General features: G+C 32.4%; 1 protein-coding gene across 1 annotated transcript in view; it reads right to left on the bottom strand.

Annotated features, from left to right (window-relative positions):
• The window catches only part of LOC128188075 (triosephosphate isomerase-like), a 32943-nt gene that overhangs the window by 6093 nt on the left and 8775 nt on the right, over window positions 1–18075 (bottom strand). Inside the window, exons 3-4 of the mRNA XM_052858878.1 lie at window positions 8056–8140; window positions 7720–7852 (exon numbers count right to left, since the gene is read on the bottom strand). Coding sequence (XP_052714838.1) covers window positions 7720–7852; window positions 8056–8140 — 218 coding nt within the window. The remainder of the gene's footprint in view (window positions 1–7719; window positions 7853–8055; window positions 8141–18075) is intronic.

The following is an 18075-nucleotide window of genomic DNA, read 5'->3' as shown; positions in this document are numbered from 1 at the left end:
TGCTGATGACCTATGTCTTATCTCTTCCACCCATCAGCATATCTAGGAGAAAACAACCAAACTCCACACAATATCTAGAAGCTTAAGACTTAACATCAATTTAAAGAAGACCAAAATAATAAGAATAAATGCATGGAACAACAACTTCGTACAAGTAAATGGAGAGCGTTTGGAAGATTTAGACACCTTTACATACTTACATACCTGGGCAGTATTATAACAACATCAGTAGGTAAGGACAAGGATATTACATCAAGAATCAACAAAGCCCGTCATGTGTTTGCCATCCTACAACCAGTTTGGACATCCTCCTAAATGACCACAAGAACAAAGCTCAGGATCTTCAATAGTAATGTAAAATCAGTATTACTATATGGTTCAGAATGCTGGAAGCTACGGAAAGACCTCACAAAGAAACTGAGAGTGTTTGTAAACCAATTAATGCTTACGGTCCATATTCAAGATCAGTTGGCCGAAAGTAATATCTAACAACAAAATCAGAGAGATGGCAGGACAGGAAGACATATCTGTGGAAATTGCTAGAAAGAAGTGGAAATGGATTGGCCATGTGCTCAGAAAAGGCCAGCACATTACCAGAGAAAGCATCTTCTGGACAGCTGATGGCAAAAGAAACAAGAGGCCCAATGGGCCACATCGCTCACCTGAGCAACACTGGCTTTATATGGGCGTTCAAAGGATATTGTGCCATATGGCCCATCGGTAGATTCATCAAAAATGAATATCCAAATTTTACACTTATTTTTGCAAATCCTTAATCTTTGACATATATACATTTATGGAATACCATTTTTACCGAATTAAGATCATATGCAATATAAATAACTAAATTTTCAGTTGGTGTTCATGGTTCCTTTATTTTAGCCCCCCCTCCTCTCCCCCTCCAATCACTTTATAAAATGATTAAAATACATGACAGCATAAAGGTACATTTTCTCCCTCCACTACTTACTAGCTATTTTACTTTATTTTAAAAAATCCTTTTTGTGAAAGAAGAAAAGTGTACCTCAATGCACCAGTATATAAATGCGCTCAATTCCTCAAATTAAAAACACTGAAAATTTAATTGGCCTTCTTCATTATAAACGATCGTCGTTTATCAGGCATGAATTTATTTCGTATGACGTTTCATATCCTTACTCACTTGACTGATGAATAAACTTAACTGAAAAAGTGTTGTCACATATGTTAAAGAGCTATAATTCAAATCAATGTATTGGCAGGCATGTCGCTCTATTGTACCTACTACCAAGGCGCACTTATTATTTTCATCTTTATTAAACCAATGTCTACAAAGATGATTTACCGTAGCGAAAATTTTTTGAGAACAACGATAATGCTTTTATCATTATAATAAAAATGTGTCAGGACAATGGAAACTGTTTAAAAGACGTCGTTTTTATTTACTTGTGTTCGAAATACTAAAAAAAATTTGTGTAGATTTTATGCATTTCATTGTTTAAGAAGGGGCACAAGAAAGTAGTTACAGCATATCATCCTTTTAGCAAGACATTTCTATTGATCAACCAAAATTTCAAAAAATTTAACTCGAAGCTTGACTCTCAGGTTAGTAAACAGAAATTTGTAAACAATTAAAACAAGAGAAAAGATTTTTAAAAATGCACCCCTCTTTTTCTACAGTTTTGAGGTTTAATTCTCTACTTTTAATAAAGATCGGTCTTTCATTACTGCAATTTATATCCGCCTTCCCATAAGGATGCCTTGTGCCAAATTTGGTTGAAATTGGCCAAGTGGTTTTAGAGAAGAAATTCAAAATGTAACAAGGGCACCGCAAAGCGGAGCATCGATCCCCTAGCGACATGACATGCATTATTTAGGAAAATAATGTAAATTTTTCAGATCAAAATTGATCAGATCAAAATAAATATGACACAAGTATTTCTAAAACAACTTTGAATTCATAATATCTATTTTATCATAATTTTATCATAATTCCCAAGCTTTGTGGTGTATATTTGGGGGGGGGGGGGGGGGGGGGTTGTTACATGTATGTGGTTTTCCTATTCCTAGCAGAAACTCAACACATGTACACATATTGGTTTAAAGTTAAATAATTTAGATTCATTAAATGACATTCATATAAGCATACATAAACGATCCATATAATTTATGAAACGAAGCTGAAGATCTAGCGATCTGTAGCCAGCTCTGATGGTAGTTGCTTGTGGTATGTCAACCTATATAGTAGTAGATATGCAGGTATTATCAATATGAAACAATCTTCGCATGATAAATGTGCGATATCTGTCAAAGTCTCTTCTGAATTTTGAACTAGTTCTATTGTAAGTAATACGGGAAAATTTGTCCGAAAGTCGACTGCTTGTTTCGATGCTGATTGGATGACTTTAATTTCTTGCCCGTTTCAACTGTTACCTATGGGCCTACAATGCTTAACAAAATATGTCTCCTTTTCTAGATATATTGCGTCAAAGTTGAAGTACTTTAGCACCTAAAAATCCCTAATTACGTAATAAATTGGCGTGGCATTGATTTTTTCTGATAGATATTGTTATGATCAACAACTTGGCTTCTATAATGCATTACAAAATCTTTATCATTTTTAAGTTATTTGTAATAGAGTTTACGAGTGACTTGGCCCAAATTAAAGGGGCCAGCCCCTTTTTCTTGATATCTTTGAAAAGGTCTTAAGAATACAAATATTTTTTGTTCTTACATCCATCTAAAATTGTTGTTCATTTCTGAGATACAAATTTTTGAATATTTTTGGGGCCAGCCCTGTAGATCCCTTATGGGGACAGATATTGGTGTTTTGATAAGTTGAATCGATTTAAATCAATACTGCAAACATTTTCTCTTTTATGATGTCTAATAAAATATGTCTACTTCTCTAGATATATTGCGTAAAAGTTTAAGTACTTTGGCCCCTAAAAATCCCTTATTACGTAATAAAGTGGGGTGGCAATGATTTTTCAAAAAAGATATTGGTATTATCAACAACTCTGCTTCTATAATGCATTACAAAATTTTTATTGTTTTTAAGTTATTTGTAATAGAGTTTACGAGTCTCTTGGCCCCTAAAAAAAGGGGCCTGCCCCTTTTTTCTGATTTTGTTGGAAAATGCTTTTGATTATCTACTACTTTTGTTATATATGTCTTAACAAAATATTAACTTATAAAAAGATACAGATCAAAACATATGAAAATTTTAAATGAAAATTCGTACCCAATTTTCGTGCCCAGGCGAGCTCCAAGAAATGGCGCAACAGGCGTTAAACAACTACATACTGCACAACCTAAAACTATAGTCTACCTATCCTGAAAATTTAATATTCATATCTCTAATGTTTTCCGAGTTTATAGCTGCACAAAATGGGTCGTCAAAAATTACAAAATGGCCGATAATTCGGTACCGGAGGTGACTACGAAAAAAGTAGCAACATTAGATCAAGTTTAGATCAACCCCAAACATTTGTGAAAAAATGGTCAAAATCGGTCGAATAGATTTCGAGAAATCTTGTGTACAAAATTTGGGGGAAAATAATAATAAGAAGAAACAGTACGAAAACAAAAAGGTCTTCTGTTGGAAACAAAAGACCTTAATAATAATTAGAAACAGTACGAAAACAATAAGGTCTTCCGTTGGAAACAAAAAACCTTAATAATAATAAGAAAGAGTACGAAAACAATAAGGTCTTCCATTGGAAACGGAAGACCTTAATAAGAAACAGTATGAAAACTATAAGGTCTTCCGTTGGAAACGGAAGACCTTAATTATTCAAAACAAAAATTTCAATTTAGAAACAACATTTGGAATCGTTTCATGAAACATGATTTCTCTAAACGTAAAAGAAATTAAATCTGTGTGCACATACCCTATGATATATTAAATGTGTGTAAATAACAGAGTGTCTAAATGCCACCACGTGCTTGTGGTATGCAGCTATCTATAAATAACTTCTCTCTGCAGTGTTATCAGTGCGGAGGTGTGGCCTGCCTCCTTATATGCTTAATTGCCGTCCGTGTGGATATTCAACTAGGTCAAACCCGGTCTTTAAGGTCGTACATAAAATTACCAGAAATGTTCTACATAAAATTCATGTTTTAACTTTGCTTTTTTACGATAATTTAAAAAATATTGAATCAATTGACTTGGAAATCAATAGGGTTTGTCCTTTTACCATGCAAAAGAAGTGTACAAAGTTTGATAAATATTCATTAGAGGGTTTTCTTGGAATTTTGCTAAAGAGCTGACAATGGACATACACACACACGCACAGCAGCGATGCTATACCCCCCTCGCAACAAGTTGCGCGAGGGGATAAAAAGTTTACAGACAGACAGATGGATAGACAGACAGACAAACAGACGGACCGACTGACAGACAGATGATGGACAAAATGTGATCAGAATAGCTCACTTGAGCTTTCAGCTCAGGTGAGCTAAAAAGGGCAGGCCAAAAACAACATGGCGAAGAACAGAAGAGTGAACTAAAAAAGAAAAAGTTATTAAGGAAAACAGTGGTGGCTAAAGCAAAGGATCGGACTGGGTGGAGAGACTTAGTGGCTGCCTTATGTGCCACCTGGCATGAAGAGGCCTAAGTAAGTATATTTGTAAGTACTAATCAATATCTTATAGGCCATGACAGCCCTTTTGATTTTGTGATTTTTTTGCATAATTATCATATGGTAAGGATAATGGTAAGGATTAAAAATCCATGGCAAAAATGTCAATATTTTCATGGGCATCCTTAACCCACAAATTTACTGGTATATCTTAATTCATCAGCATTTAAATAAATTATTCATTTCAAAAATTTACTTTCCATGAAATAAAACATTAAAAAAAATTAGGTCAAAAATATTCAAATGATTCTATCTATTCTTATAAGTATGTGCATTTAAACACTGTCGTGTATCCGCGCCGGTAGTGACGTGTTTGGATAAAGTGAAAATGGTGGTTCCGTTTGCTTCTTGATAAGTTTTCGTGTTATTTAAGGCTTATATTGTCTACTTTTACACGAAAAAGATCGTCAGATCTATTTAAAAGTGTATAAAATCTTTAAAGTTCTACGAATTTTATGTTAGAATTATGTAAATAAGCAGTTCATGTCGATTAATTCTGAACAACGGAACAGGTTTGGATGACCTTGTTTTTCAAAATAGGATCGGTTTGGATACGCATCTGGTATGGTTTGGATGTAATTAATTTGTGAGTGTAAATAGTTCCTTTCATTATCCCCTCGCGAAGGGGATATACCATCGCTACAATGCGATATACATGCCCTCACTGAAAAGCATGCTGATATCATCATGTGATAGACATATGAAGTCACATTGTTTAAAAAAATAAACATACACGTTAAAGAATTGTGCATTTAAGCCAACAAAACTTAATATACCGTAATTTGAATTTCAATTTTACAAACGCTCCAAATAACGTGCAATTGGCTTATAAAAATTGCATACAGATTACTTTACAGATATGTTAAGTCTATTGTATAATCATTCCATCGATATTAATTTCGAAAGATTCAGCCTTACCAAAATCTGTACCGACACAAAAAACATGTGTTTAAGACAGTTTCAATTGTTATGCTTCTATATCGTTATCGGCTTTAAGCGTGAAAATGTCAAACAATCAAAAGAGATCAGTCAAATACAGAATTATACCAACTTTAAAAAGTTTAAAGTCTGTAAAATCATCTAATGATACAAATATTTTTTTTCTTTTAAAATTGAAACGATATAATATATCGATACACTGCACAGAACAAACCGTGATAACGTGGATATTTTTAATTATTGGTATCCTGATATGGCTTTCATGAAAATGAAAAAAAATTCTCTTTTGATACAGAATATTTAACTTATCCAAAATTATACTTGTCTATTTTTTTAAATTAAAAATTGAAACGTTCCCAAACAACTTCTTAGTTTTGCAACAGCCTAACAACTTTGCTTTGGCAAATTTTTAACTATGACATTTTTATCATTATACTTTCATGTTAAATACTAACGCGGGTTTTGTACTTTTTCTGCAGTGACACCACCTTCATTTCCCGCATGAGTCACCAAAACCTCTTGATATACATAGATACATATTTATTGTTTTGATTTTCTGGTGAGAATTATGATTGAATAAAATTTAATGTACATATAAAATGGCGATGTTTACTTAGGTCTCGTCATCACTTGAATTTTTTGGACAAACTATTTCTAACAACAGAGTAAATATATGACTTGGCAGACATCTATGGTACTTTGTATTATATCAGTATAATCACTGGGAGTGAAATAATTGTAGAACTTTCTTTGTCTAGCGATGTACAGGCTTGGTATTGAATGTAAACGAGGCTCACTTTCATAATATTATTACCAAGCACGTTCTCCGTTAAACGTACTTCACGATTATAAATATCATTTCAGAATAACTAAAAAACACATCATATAGTCGCTTGCCACAAAAGTAGTAGATAGTTGTCTGTTAAGGTGTGTATATGATATATTGCTTTTCAGGTTAAAGGTGAAAAACTTATATTTTCTTTATAATTTAAAATTAAAGAAAGTATTCTTTTGAAATGTCAGTAAAAAAAAAACTTGATATAACTATATTTACATTTTCAATGTCTTTTCATTTGATAACGCTAAGTATCAATTTGTTCATATTCAGTCCAATAAATTCAAATGACGTTTGCTTATTAAAATATTTAAAAGTACAATTGCTGTGAATTAAATTAATATAAGTAATAAGGAATCATTCTTTCGATATTGTGAGGTGTAATTTCGTTTCGAGCTTTATTGGGTTTGACCATGCCACGACCAAAATAATCAACTCATGATATTCAAACAAAGAATGATTCGGATCCTTATTAGTTAAATAATCAATTTCTGATCAATTATACACTAAATATACCATTTTATCAGAGGAAAAAAACAGGCTTGTCTAAAGAAATAAACTTATAGTCATCCAGTTTTAGTTCCCTTCGAACATGTGGAAGTATTTTGGTTTTATAATATGTCATTGTAATATTATATAAAAATATTAAAAATCCTAAAACTTTAAATTATTCAAACCGTACCATTTGCACAATTGATATTTTAGCATCCAAACCGGAATAATTTATTTATCTAAACCGTACTACTTCTTTAGCAGGTGCATGAAGTTATTGCTATTTTTATACATATTAATGTATTAAAAAGACATCGGTTTGGTTTTATTTGGTTAATGCAATGTTTTAAATTAATTTTGGCTGCTTCAGATTTTTAGTATGTGTTATATTATCTACGTAATCTAGAAATAGTTCTTGGTTTTAGCGTTAAAATGACACGTTAACGATTGATTTTTCTACAAATAAGTCGTTTTTATAAACGATGAACGAAAATAACGCACACTCTTTTCAACTGCAAAACCTTCAGAAAAATATGAATGACTATTACGATATTTTAATTAATATTTACCCCGTTGTCGATAGAAAAAAGGACACAACACTCATTGTTTTTGCAATGGATACGCCATTTTCACGTTATCCAAACATGTCACTACCGGCGCGGATACACGGCAGTGTTTAAATAAATAATTCATTTGAGAAATCTACTTTCCATGAAATGATATATCCAAAAGAATAAGGTCTAAAATTTAAATGATTCTATAATGGTAGATTTTAATTCACAAATACTGATTGCCAGGTTTTCTGTTATCATACAATTAACATGTACCCACCAATAATAGCTTGGGTTTGCCTGAAGACTACTTCTTCCGTTTTGCCAGCTTCCCTCTCTTCAAGTTTTTCTCCAATGCAAGCAATCACTTTCATCCCCTTGCTTAATGCATACTTTGTTTTTTCACCAATCAACTACAGGAGAACACTTTATTTCTTCATCATTATTGTAACTTTTCCATCCATCATAATCTTTGTATTAAAGCAAAATTCATCTTTTAAATTAATTAAATGGCAAGAATGTCACAATTCGAACGTAAACCTTTAAACTGCTTCAACAGAACACAAAATAGTACACAAAAATATTTCAAATATTTCAAAGTAATAAAATATTTTACCTGATCAGATTCTCCAAAAACATTTCTTCTCTCTGAATGTCCAAGAATGACCCATTCACAGCCAAGGTCTTTGATCATGTCAGCACTGTAAAAAAATTGAAAGTGTATCATTTTCATGTAAAATTACAATTGAAATCATTACATTTCTTGTTGATACTACAATTAGAAGGTAACTTGTAAGACTCGTCCCATCTTGTTTGAGATAACGAGGTTTGACTGTAATCACTCGCTCTATGAATTATTACTTATAGTATACTACATGAATAATGATTTCTTAAGACTGTCCCAGACTTAAATCTAGATTTAATGTCAAGTTCATAATGCAGTATTTGAGGTAAGGGAGATAAACTTTAACAGACAAAATTTTCAAAAAAGTGATGCTTGTTTATTCAAATGAAAACAAATATTGTATTTGATTTACATGTAGGTTAGTTGATTAATAATTTGGTAAGAACCTCGTAAGTTGTAAGAACTTGTGTTTGAACCATTTGTATATGTTTATGCAATAAAATATGTTTAAACTAATGATTTGCGCTGTTCGAATATTCGCCAAAACCTACCATAGTACAGGTGATATTAAACTGAGACTAACTTAGACCATCTTAGTTAGAGGATAATTTCTGTATCTTTAGCCCCAAATGACATGCCTAGTACATTTTAACTACAATTTAGATTTCTTTTGAATGAGTAATCTTTTGTGAGCGTGTGTTCTTAAACAATAAAATGCTTTCTTTAGTGATTCATTCGGGATGTGAAGGTAGCGACATTGCAGAAAAAATACATTTGCGGGTTATGAAATTTTTTTCTACAATCATCGCTACCTTCATAACCCGCATGAATCACTAAAGAAAGCATTTTATTGTTTATATTAACATCTTTCTTTTGACTAATTAATATATTGATTACGAAAAGTAAATAAAATTCACTAAATTACTGTAAATGTACATAAGTATGTTAGCTAAAAGAAACAGCCAAATCGTCTCCTGTGAGACTTTGAGTCTGACATCATCGTGATTATTTCGTGCAGTCCGTGATATTACTTAGGTCGCTGTAGGTTTTGACCAATCGATAAACAGGGCCCATACTTGCCAACCTCCAACATGTGAAAATCTGGTCATGACCAGATTTGGAAAGTAAACAAGAGGCCCATGGGCCACATCGCTCACCTGAGCAACAATGGCGAACTACATTGACTTAACACGCTTTACGGTCAGACGCGACCTATCTTCCATTATTTTCTATTTTTTCCTATCTCCACAATGTGATTATTTCCACCAAGTAATTCTATAATTATATTTTCCTGTTATATGATACTTTTTTTTTTTAGATATAAAGTGTTCAATTAAAAATATATACTATGACTTTATTTATAAGCATTCAAATGCATTTTGCATGCTATTTTAAGGAAAATTCTAAATATTATAGCTCTAAAAATAACCTTGAATTTTTGGGAATTAACAGGTTTAAATGTTAATAAATAAGGAATAATTTATCAAGGAAAATTATATAAAATTGAGGAATGTCTCGTGTGTCCTTAAAGTAAATCCACCCTCCTGTGACGTCATACATTTTACATAAACCATGAATTCATTAAAATTCTTGCAAGTAGATTTGTAATTTCTAAGTTATTACAGGTGCACACCAAAAACTCAAATCAGTGTTTACTTGGAGATATTTTATAAGTGTTTTTCATCCTTATATTCAACATAATTCAATAATGACAAAGGGAAACAACTCTTTTCTAATTTTCTCTAAGTGATATATCTAAATGCTATAATTTTTATAATTTAAACAATTTTTTTTTTTTTTATTAATTTTAGTTTTCTGGCATAGTAAGCAATAAAATTTAAATATATAAACAAGTATCCAACCACTTTCATTTAATTTTTAAACAAGAAAAAGTGTGATTTTCAGATGATAATTTCAGCCTTTGGTTTTTATTACCTTACATCTTAAATAGTATGGATACATATATATTTTCTTTATTTTTTTAAGAAATTCAAGTCCAATAAGTTTCAAAAAGTTATGTTTTTTAACTTTGAACCCATAATTTTATAGGTACGGAGTTACCTTAAATAATTAAGAACAGTAAAATTTAATATTTAGCAAAGTTAAGTACCATGATTATTTTCTGACCTAAAACTCAATATTTTATAAAGGGGTAGGGGTGAAAATATATTGTGATATATTAATTATATATAACACCAGTATATTATTTCCTACAGTTTTTGCACATATGTGAACAGTATTAGCTCATTTGAGATAAAAAAAAAAAATCATACATTTCCTAATTAAGACGTATATCAGTTCAAAAATCAGCACCCATTGTGGGCCTACCTTATTGTGTGTAATCATAATTTGAACATTTTGAATCTACACAATTAAAGGATGCCAACATTTTATTTCATTAATATGTTGTCTTAGAGGCCATGCAATGCATATTTATTTTATATGATGAAAATACTGGAAAAGGTAGTTACCATTTACCTGCAATATTTCTTGTTTGGTATAATGGTACTTCAGAAAAAAAATATCGAACTTAAATTAGTGTAATGTTCATTTTCCACATCTAGGTGAATACTTTTAGTGTGTTTATTTAAGATGCCAAGCTCTAGGAATATACCATGCAGATGAGATACATTTCATTTTCATAGCTGATATCTCATATGTGAAAGTTAACAAAGATTGACGGACAGAGAATCGCCAGCTAGTCTGGAAGGCAGTACGCAGTGTTAGAACTCTGTGGCAAAAGTTGCTAAGGCTACAGTAAAAAACTTAATTGGTCTTCCCTTAAAGAATTGTTTACCTGATGTAAACTTGTGTGACGTTTTATATCCTTGATCACTTGATCGATGAAAACATTTGACTGGAAAATGTTGTCACATGAAGTGTTAAAAAGCTATATAATTTAATGTATTGTCAGGCATACAGGTATCAGTTCTGTACTAAGGCCCATTAATTATTTCATAGTCCCTCAAAAACAACAAACCGCTACAAACCAAGAAGATTTTCTGCTGCAATATTTTCTTTAAAATAATGATAATGCACGGATATCCTCATAATTATAATGTGTCAGAACTGTTTAAAAGAAGTTTTTATTTACTCGTTTGAAAAATACCAAAATTGTTGCAGATTTCAAATAATTTATCAAATGAGAAAGGACCCCAGGAAGTAGTTATAGCACACCATCCTTTTGATTTTTCTGTACACAAGTATATAATGTTTAGCAAGACAATTCCAATGATCAACAAACATTTCAGCGTCAGTCGTAGAATGATAGTCAACTTTTAAAAACTTATCCAATTTGTTTAATTTCATTTTTTTTAATGCATTCATACATTATATAGATAAAATGTTTTGTAATTGAGTTAGCCAGGTGACACAAAATCAGTTTATGCACTGTGTATTTTGGAGAAATTAGTCCTACCCTATGACCCAATTTCAACAGTTTTTAGTTTTGAAGATAGCTGTAAACAAACGGTTTTGCATTAATTTGGCAGAGTTATTAAATAATTTCAAGTTACCTTCTAATTGTAGTATCAACAAGAAATGTAATGATTATCGATTGTAATTTTCAATGCATGGTATATGTGTTTGCATCACCCGTATTTATAACTTCTAAAGATAAGACAGTCGCAGGTGATTAATCACTACAGGGTTTAACTGAGACTGTGAAAACGTCTTTTCAAATTCATAAACATCTTTTTATTGACTTTTTATAACTTCTAAAGATAAGACAGTCGCGGGTGATTAATCACAACAGGGTTTAACTGAGACTGTGAAAACGTCTTTTCAAATTCATAAACATCTTTTTATTGTCTTTGGATTTAATTTACACGAATACATGGCTACTTTAAATTCTCTTTCGGAAGAAATTCCAGCGAAGTTACCAATCAAAAATCGATTATTTCAACCAAAGTCGCTCCCTTATTTGATGCTTGTTGACACAATTAGAAATTAATAAACAATAAAAACAGAGGGAAATGCACTTTAGTACGTTGTTAATGCATCAGATTTTATCATTTTCGCAGGTAAACAATCAACTGCCTATTTACCGAAGTCTACGTTCCAAATACAAGGCTATTGTTTCCCAAGTTAAAAAGCAAAATGAAACGAAAAAATCAAAACAAGCTAAAACAACCCTCACAAGTGAAAATGACAACGCGTTGAAATATTTAACCTCAATTTACTTCACAATAATCAGCACCAATGTTATTTCCATGTTTCATAGATTATATTCGCACGTGAACTGTTGCACAACAAACTGCCATCTTCAAACAAAGAACCTTGTTTTCGAGATGCGGTAGACTGGCGATGCCTGTCATAAGACCAGTCTATCGCAATGAATTGCCAGTCTACGATATATGGAATAACGAGCCTTTCTTTATTAGTATTTTCGCAATTATCTCAAATTTGGAACAGAATTCGCCTATAATTTTTGCAATTTATAATTTCCTTTCCCTAAGGATGATTTATGCTAAATAACGTTAAGATTAGCTCAGTAGTTCTTGAGAAGAAGATTTTTTAAAATGCACCCCCCTTTTTTACAGTTTCGAGGTTTTCTCCGCTTTGAATACATTTATCTGGCCTTTATATAATTTTTGCAATTTATATTCACCTTCTTATAAGGATGATTTGTGCAAAATTTGGTCAAATTTGGCCAAGTGGTTTTAGAGAAGAAGATCAAAATGTAAAAAGTTTACAGACGGACAGACAGACGGACGGACAGACAGACGACAGACAACGGGTGATCAGAAAAGCTCACTTGAGCTTTCAGCTCAAGTGAGCTAAAAATCTGGTCATAGCACGTAACGACATTCATGACATATTTACCATGCATTTCATAGGTATATACAATAGAAATATGTGTTAAAACTTATGTGACTGTTAAACTTAATTGCAAAGAAGCATTTTAACTAACAGTTGTTGCTGATTTTGAATTTTGTAAAGTGATCTGACACAGAAAATGGTAGGTTGTGTTCAGCTAAAAAAATGCAAAAAGAGTTTCCGCTACATTAACCTTGCTTTTGAACTCTGTAAACGATGGCATGAAAGTTGTAAGTGACTTGGAAGACTTTTGTGTATTAAAAAGCATTTTATACGTGACTTAGCGTTTTTGAATGTTTAGTCAGATCATTTTGGGCACAAAATCCAATATTCTAATGTGCGTTACATAGAACACAAGAAGCCTTGTTTTGTACTCGATTACTTTGTTTTACACATGGGAATTCATTTTCCCAGATATGTTGACAGGTACAAAAATATCGTTTTCTTTTTGTTGGTTTTGATTCCGCTGGCCCCAACAAACCTTTTCTTATTGGAAGCCTTCACACTTCATGATTTAAACCTTTGGTTTGTCAAAACAACTCATGATAATAATTAACACTTACTGTGTCTTATAGCCATCGGCATTGTTTACGTAAATCCAAGCTCAGCTTGGATTCATAACTGGAAGTCAAACGCACAACGTAATTTACGAACCAAATCCGGAAATCAGAAGATTTTCGGGATGTTCGACAAAAATCGGGTGAAAAGCATGACCCACCGGGTCATAAAAAATAATCGGGTGAAAGGTCGAAAAATCGGGTGTGACCCGACGAAATCGGGTCAGTTGGCAAGTATGACAGGGCCTATCAATTTCATTATTAACAGTTTCTCGTCGGTTTCAGCAGCTGTAAGATTTCGACTAATCGATAAACAGGGCGTGTAGTTATCAGTCTGGCTGTTTCTAAAGAGCTATGAATTGACTACAAGTTTCCGTAAGAAATAGAGGGAATCATACTTGGTAGATGTACCGGTAAATATAATCTAATTAAAATTAGACTTGTAAAACCACTCCTCTATGATATGCTATACAAGACCTAACAACATCCCGAAGGTCATCTCAGAGCAAGTATGAACAAGAGGCCCATGGGCCACAAATCGCTCACCTGAACAATAGTCCTTGTATCATTTTATTTCGAAAGGGTTTATTATGAAGTGAACTCTGAATAAATATTGTAAAACTCATATATTTCAAGATTTTGCCATATATTAAACAATACATAAAAAGAAGAAACAATTTTATCTTTGGCATTTTTTTATTCATAGTTATTTTACACATCAACTGAGACTGAATTTTAAGCTCTAAAATACCCATTTGCAGTAAAAAAAAAAAATCCAATTTCACTGAAAAAATTGAATTGTATTCGTTAAATAATTAAAAGATGATATTGGCATCTGTTTTGTATTTCAATCATTAAAAGCTTCTTTATCGATTCATCAAATAAAAATATTGCAGGTGTGATGAGGACATTAGGCATGTTAGATTTTGCATTTTCATCGATCATCTGTCTTATAGACTAAACTCAAAAAACATGGAAAGTCTATATATAGTTGATAAAGTCTATCAATGATTCCTACTTTTTTTCCATATCTTTTGTTCCTTTATCTTTTCTAACTGTGTGTTTGTGAATCAAAACTTCGTAAAAACTAAGATCCACACCTTTTTGAAGTTGTTTGAATTTATGATCTTTGATCCCGATCACTTGTATCCCGATATGTGAGTAATTGATGTCGGGATTGAAATTCCAAAAAAACAAAAAACTAGTCGATAAACATACACATGTGTAACCAGATAATTTAACGATGATAATCTTATCATGGAATTTTTTTTTTTTTTTTAATACTTCTTTTAATAAAACATGATTTAAACAATTTAGAATCTGCACTATCTCAGAATGATTGCACAGTAATCTCACAAACTGTAGCATTGTAATTCTTAAAAAGAAGAGTTTAAAACATTTTCCCATTATATAAGTCGATCTATGTTAAACTTTGAACATATTTTGGAGCCGTATGTAGTATTAGTCCGGGGATCACGGTTTTCACAATTTAGAATCTACACTTTTAGGGTACTTGTATATTAATCTCACTAATTTTAGAACTGTAGTCCTTGAGAATACATTTTTAAAAACATTTCCCCCCATATATTTCTATGTTAAATTTGTCTTTTTTAATCAACTTTGAACCCCTCTTGGGACCCCAGTATTGACCCGGGGATCGCGATTTTTACAATTTAGAATCTTCACTATATATACAAGCTTTGGTGTAAATATTGGCATATCTGGTGTAGTGGTTCTTAAGAAGAAGATTTTTTAAGACACTCACCCAATTTTCGCAGTTTCGCAATTATCTCCCTTTTAAAAAGGGTTGTGACCTTTATTTTAACAATTTAGAATCCCCTTCTCATAAGGATGCTTTGTCTCAAGTTTGGTTAAATTTGGCTCAGTGGTTCTAGAGAAGAAGTCAAAAATGTGAAAAGTTTACAGACGGACGGAGAGACAGACGGACGGACGACGGACAACAGGTGATCAGAAAAGCTCACTTGAACCTTCGGTTCAGGTGAGCTAATAAAAACAAGGGCACCGCTAAGTGGATTATCCCTTGCAACTAGAAACATGTTGTTCTTGGCTATTTTTCTTTTATAGCGGGGGAGGGGGTGGGGGTAACAAAAAAATAAACAAGATATCTGTGACCCAATGCTCACCAGTGATACCCCCGCTCTGATGTGAATATACAAAATAAGCAAAGTCGACATTTAACAGGAAGTTGACGTCCGATTGGTACAAAAATATATCCCACAATATGGCATGCCTAAACAAATAGTGTGTTAAAATTTCAAGCATCTGCGATGAATTGTTGCTGAGAAAAATGCGACAGGAATTTTTGTTACAGACGGACAGACAGACAGACATAAAAAGGTAAAATAGTATACCCCTTCTCCTTCAGGCGGGGGTATAATCATATTCTGAATAATTCTCAATACTTCAAATGCTCTTGAACAGGTCGGGTACACTACCTTATATGGATAGCATTATTTAACACGTGACAGTATTTTCGTTAAACAGATTCTCCAATCCAGTGAATGAGTTGCAATGCATGACGGTCTACAACATGTTTACGATTCAACAAACGCACGTGGTTTTTGTCTGTTTTATTCACAATATTTAATTGCTTGCCGGAATGTTGTTACATCTTGATTTTTACTTTAAAGGGTAAAAAAGGAAATATTAAGTACCATTAACTTTGTTCCATGCTCACATTGAAAAATATTGTTGTTTTAGTTGATAAATTGTTACTTCAAAAATGACCAGTATCAAACGACTGACAAACATACGCATACAAGTACAAACAAATTTTGATAAGAAAAAAACTGTTCAATTGTGTATTGGTGACTTTATCATTGTGCACTAGAAATAAATACAGGTAGCTTTTTTAACATTTTTAACATAAGTGAATAGCTACGGTAGTAGAAATGCACAAATATACAATCGCAGAAGCGCAAGCTATGCAGCATATAGTATTTTGTCTGTTAAGTAATCTGATGAATGTCCCTGAAGAAAATATCAACGCGCATTCTACTAATGTTGTCCCAAATATGGGGTATCACGTGAAAAAACGGTACTCACTGCTTCTAATTCAATAGGACGAACCTCTCTTTTGAACATTGACAATGGGGTATTTAAATAGGTTGATGTAAGTCCTCATATGCAATATTTTTTTAATGTGAGCATAGAAATTGAAGTTCAGACATAATTGTCCATATAAATTGCATAAATTCTGAAAAATCATTCAAAATAAGTTTCCAAAGGACAATTCAAAATGGTATATATTTTCAATACGCTTTGTATACACTGAAACTTGTAGTAGTCCACAATGTCTTGCAACTCATTCACCTGATTGGTTTGTCGATTAAAGTAAACAGATGGCTAATTTAGTATGCAAATTTATGCCAACGTCACAAAAAATAGTGGTCTCGACCTGTTGAAATAAAAGCTTTTGTATCTTATTTCACATATCAATAGATGTTTTTATGATATTACGTATCAAATACATATCATGGAGACAGCTACTGAACATTTGGTGACCATGTGCTTGACTCAACTTCCAGTGATTAGCATCACCACATCATCTTTTCATCAAAATCACAAAAATGCATTAAACAGCATGAACTTCTGCAAAAATCAGTGTATTCGTTCAGTTATTAAACAAATGATTCTTATTTCTTCCATCACTTACCGAGAGAAACGTAAGAAATGTACATAGCATTACTAAATACTGACAGTTCCCACCAAAAAAATCTATATAAATTTTTATCCTTTGCAGAAATTCGGAATGCTCGTAGCGCCAGTAAAGTATAAATAGATCAGATGACTTGATTTATTGACTAAACAAATGGTAAATGGTTGACAATGAGTTTCACACTTACATGCACCGTATACTATGTATACTGCAGCTCCATCGATCTGCGCTCTCAAAACTATTAGACGACAAAAAACACACAATGCGCACGCACTCACATGGTGACATATCCATTCGTACCTAAACTCACTCGTACACCACTACAATTTTGGCTGAAAATGAGCAATTCAACGAGTCGTCTGATAAATATGGTACAAAGGACTAAGTGCGGTTTTATGCAATTTTTGCCCCCCAAAATCAAAGTTTTAGAAAGAGCTTTAAAATAAGGTGAAAGATAATTAAAATCATATTGGAAATAAAGGTGTAAAAGGTTATCACCACAGTGACGTCATAATGTAGAAATGACGTCATGAATATTGCATTATTTTGATAAATTGATGTTTTGTAGCAAAATATGGGTGTTTTCCGATGGTTTTTCGACTGGGAAACATCGAGCGCAGGCTTGCTCAAGTACCATTTTTTAGTATAATATGTATAACTATCTGAAGAAAAACATATGTTAAAATCGCACTTGAGCAGACCTGCGCTCTATACTTCCGATTGCAAAATATAGAGCAAAAATGAGAATATCTTCATTTGTTTGCAAATTTGCGGGAATTAGGTCATTTAGGTGACGTCATAGATAAACAGGGAGTGAGCAATGATGATTAAAATCAAGATTAAAGTTATAGGCATTGTCTTTACAATGATTTGTGAAGATTTCATTTTTATACGATACTATTTAAAAATTGGTTGAAATCGGGGGCAGATATTTGACCATACCGCACATAGTCCTTT

This window comes from Crassostrea angulata, chromosome 6, assembly GCF_025612915.1.
Source record: "Crassostrea angulata isolate pt1a10 chromosome 6, ASM2561291v2, whole genome shotgun sequence".
In the NCBI taxonomy this organism is placed as follows: domain Eukaryota; kingdom Metazoa; phylum Mollusca; class Bivalvia; order Ostreida; family Ostreidae; genus Magallana; species Magallana angulata.
The sequence above is the reverse complement of the archived record's forward strand: the minus strand, read 5'-3'. Positions and strand labels throughout refer to the sequence as shown.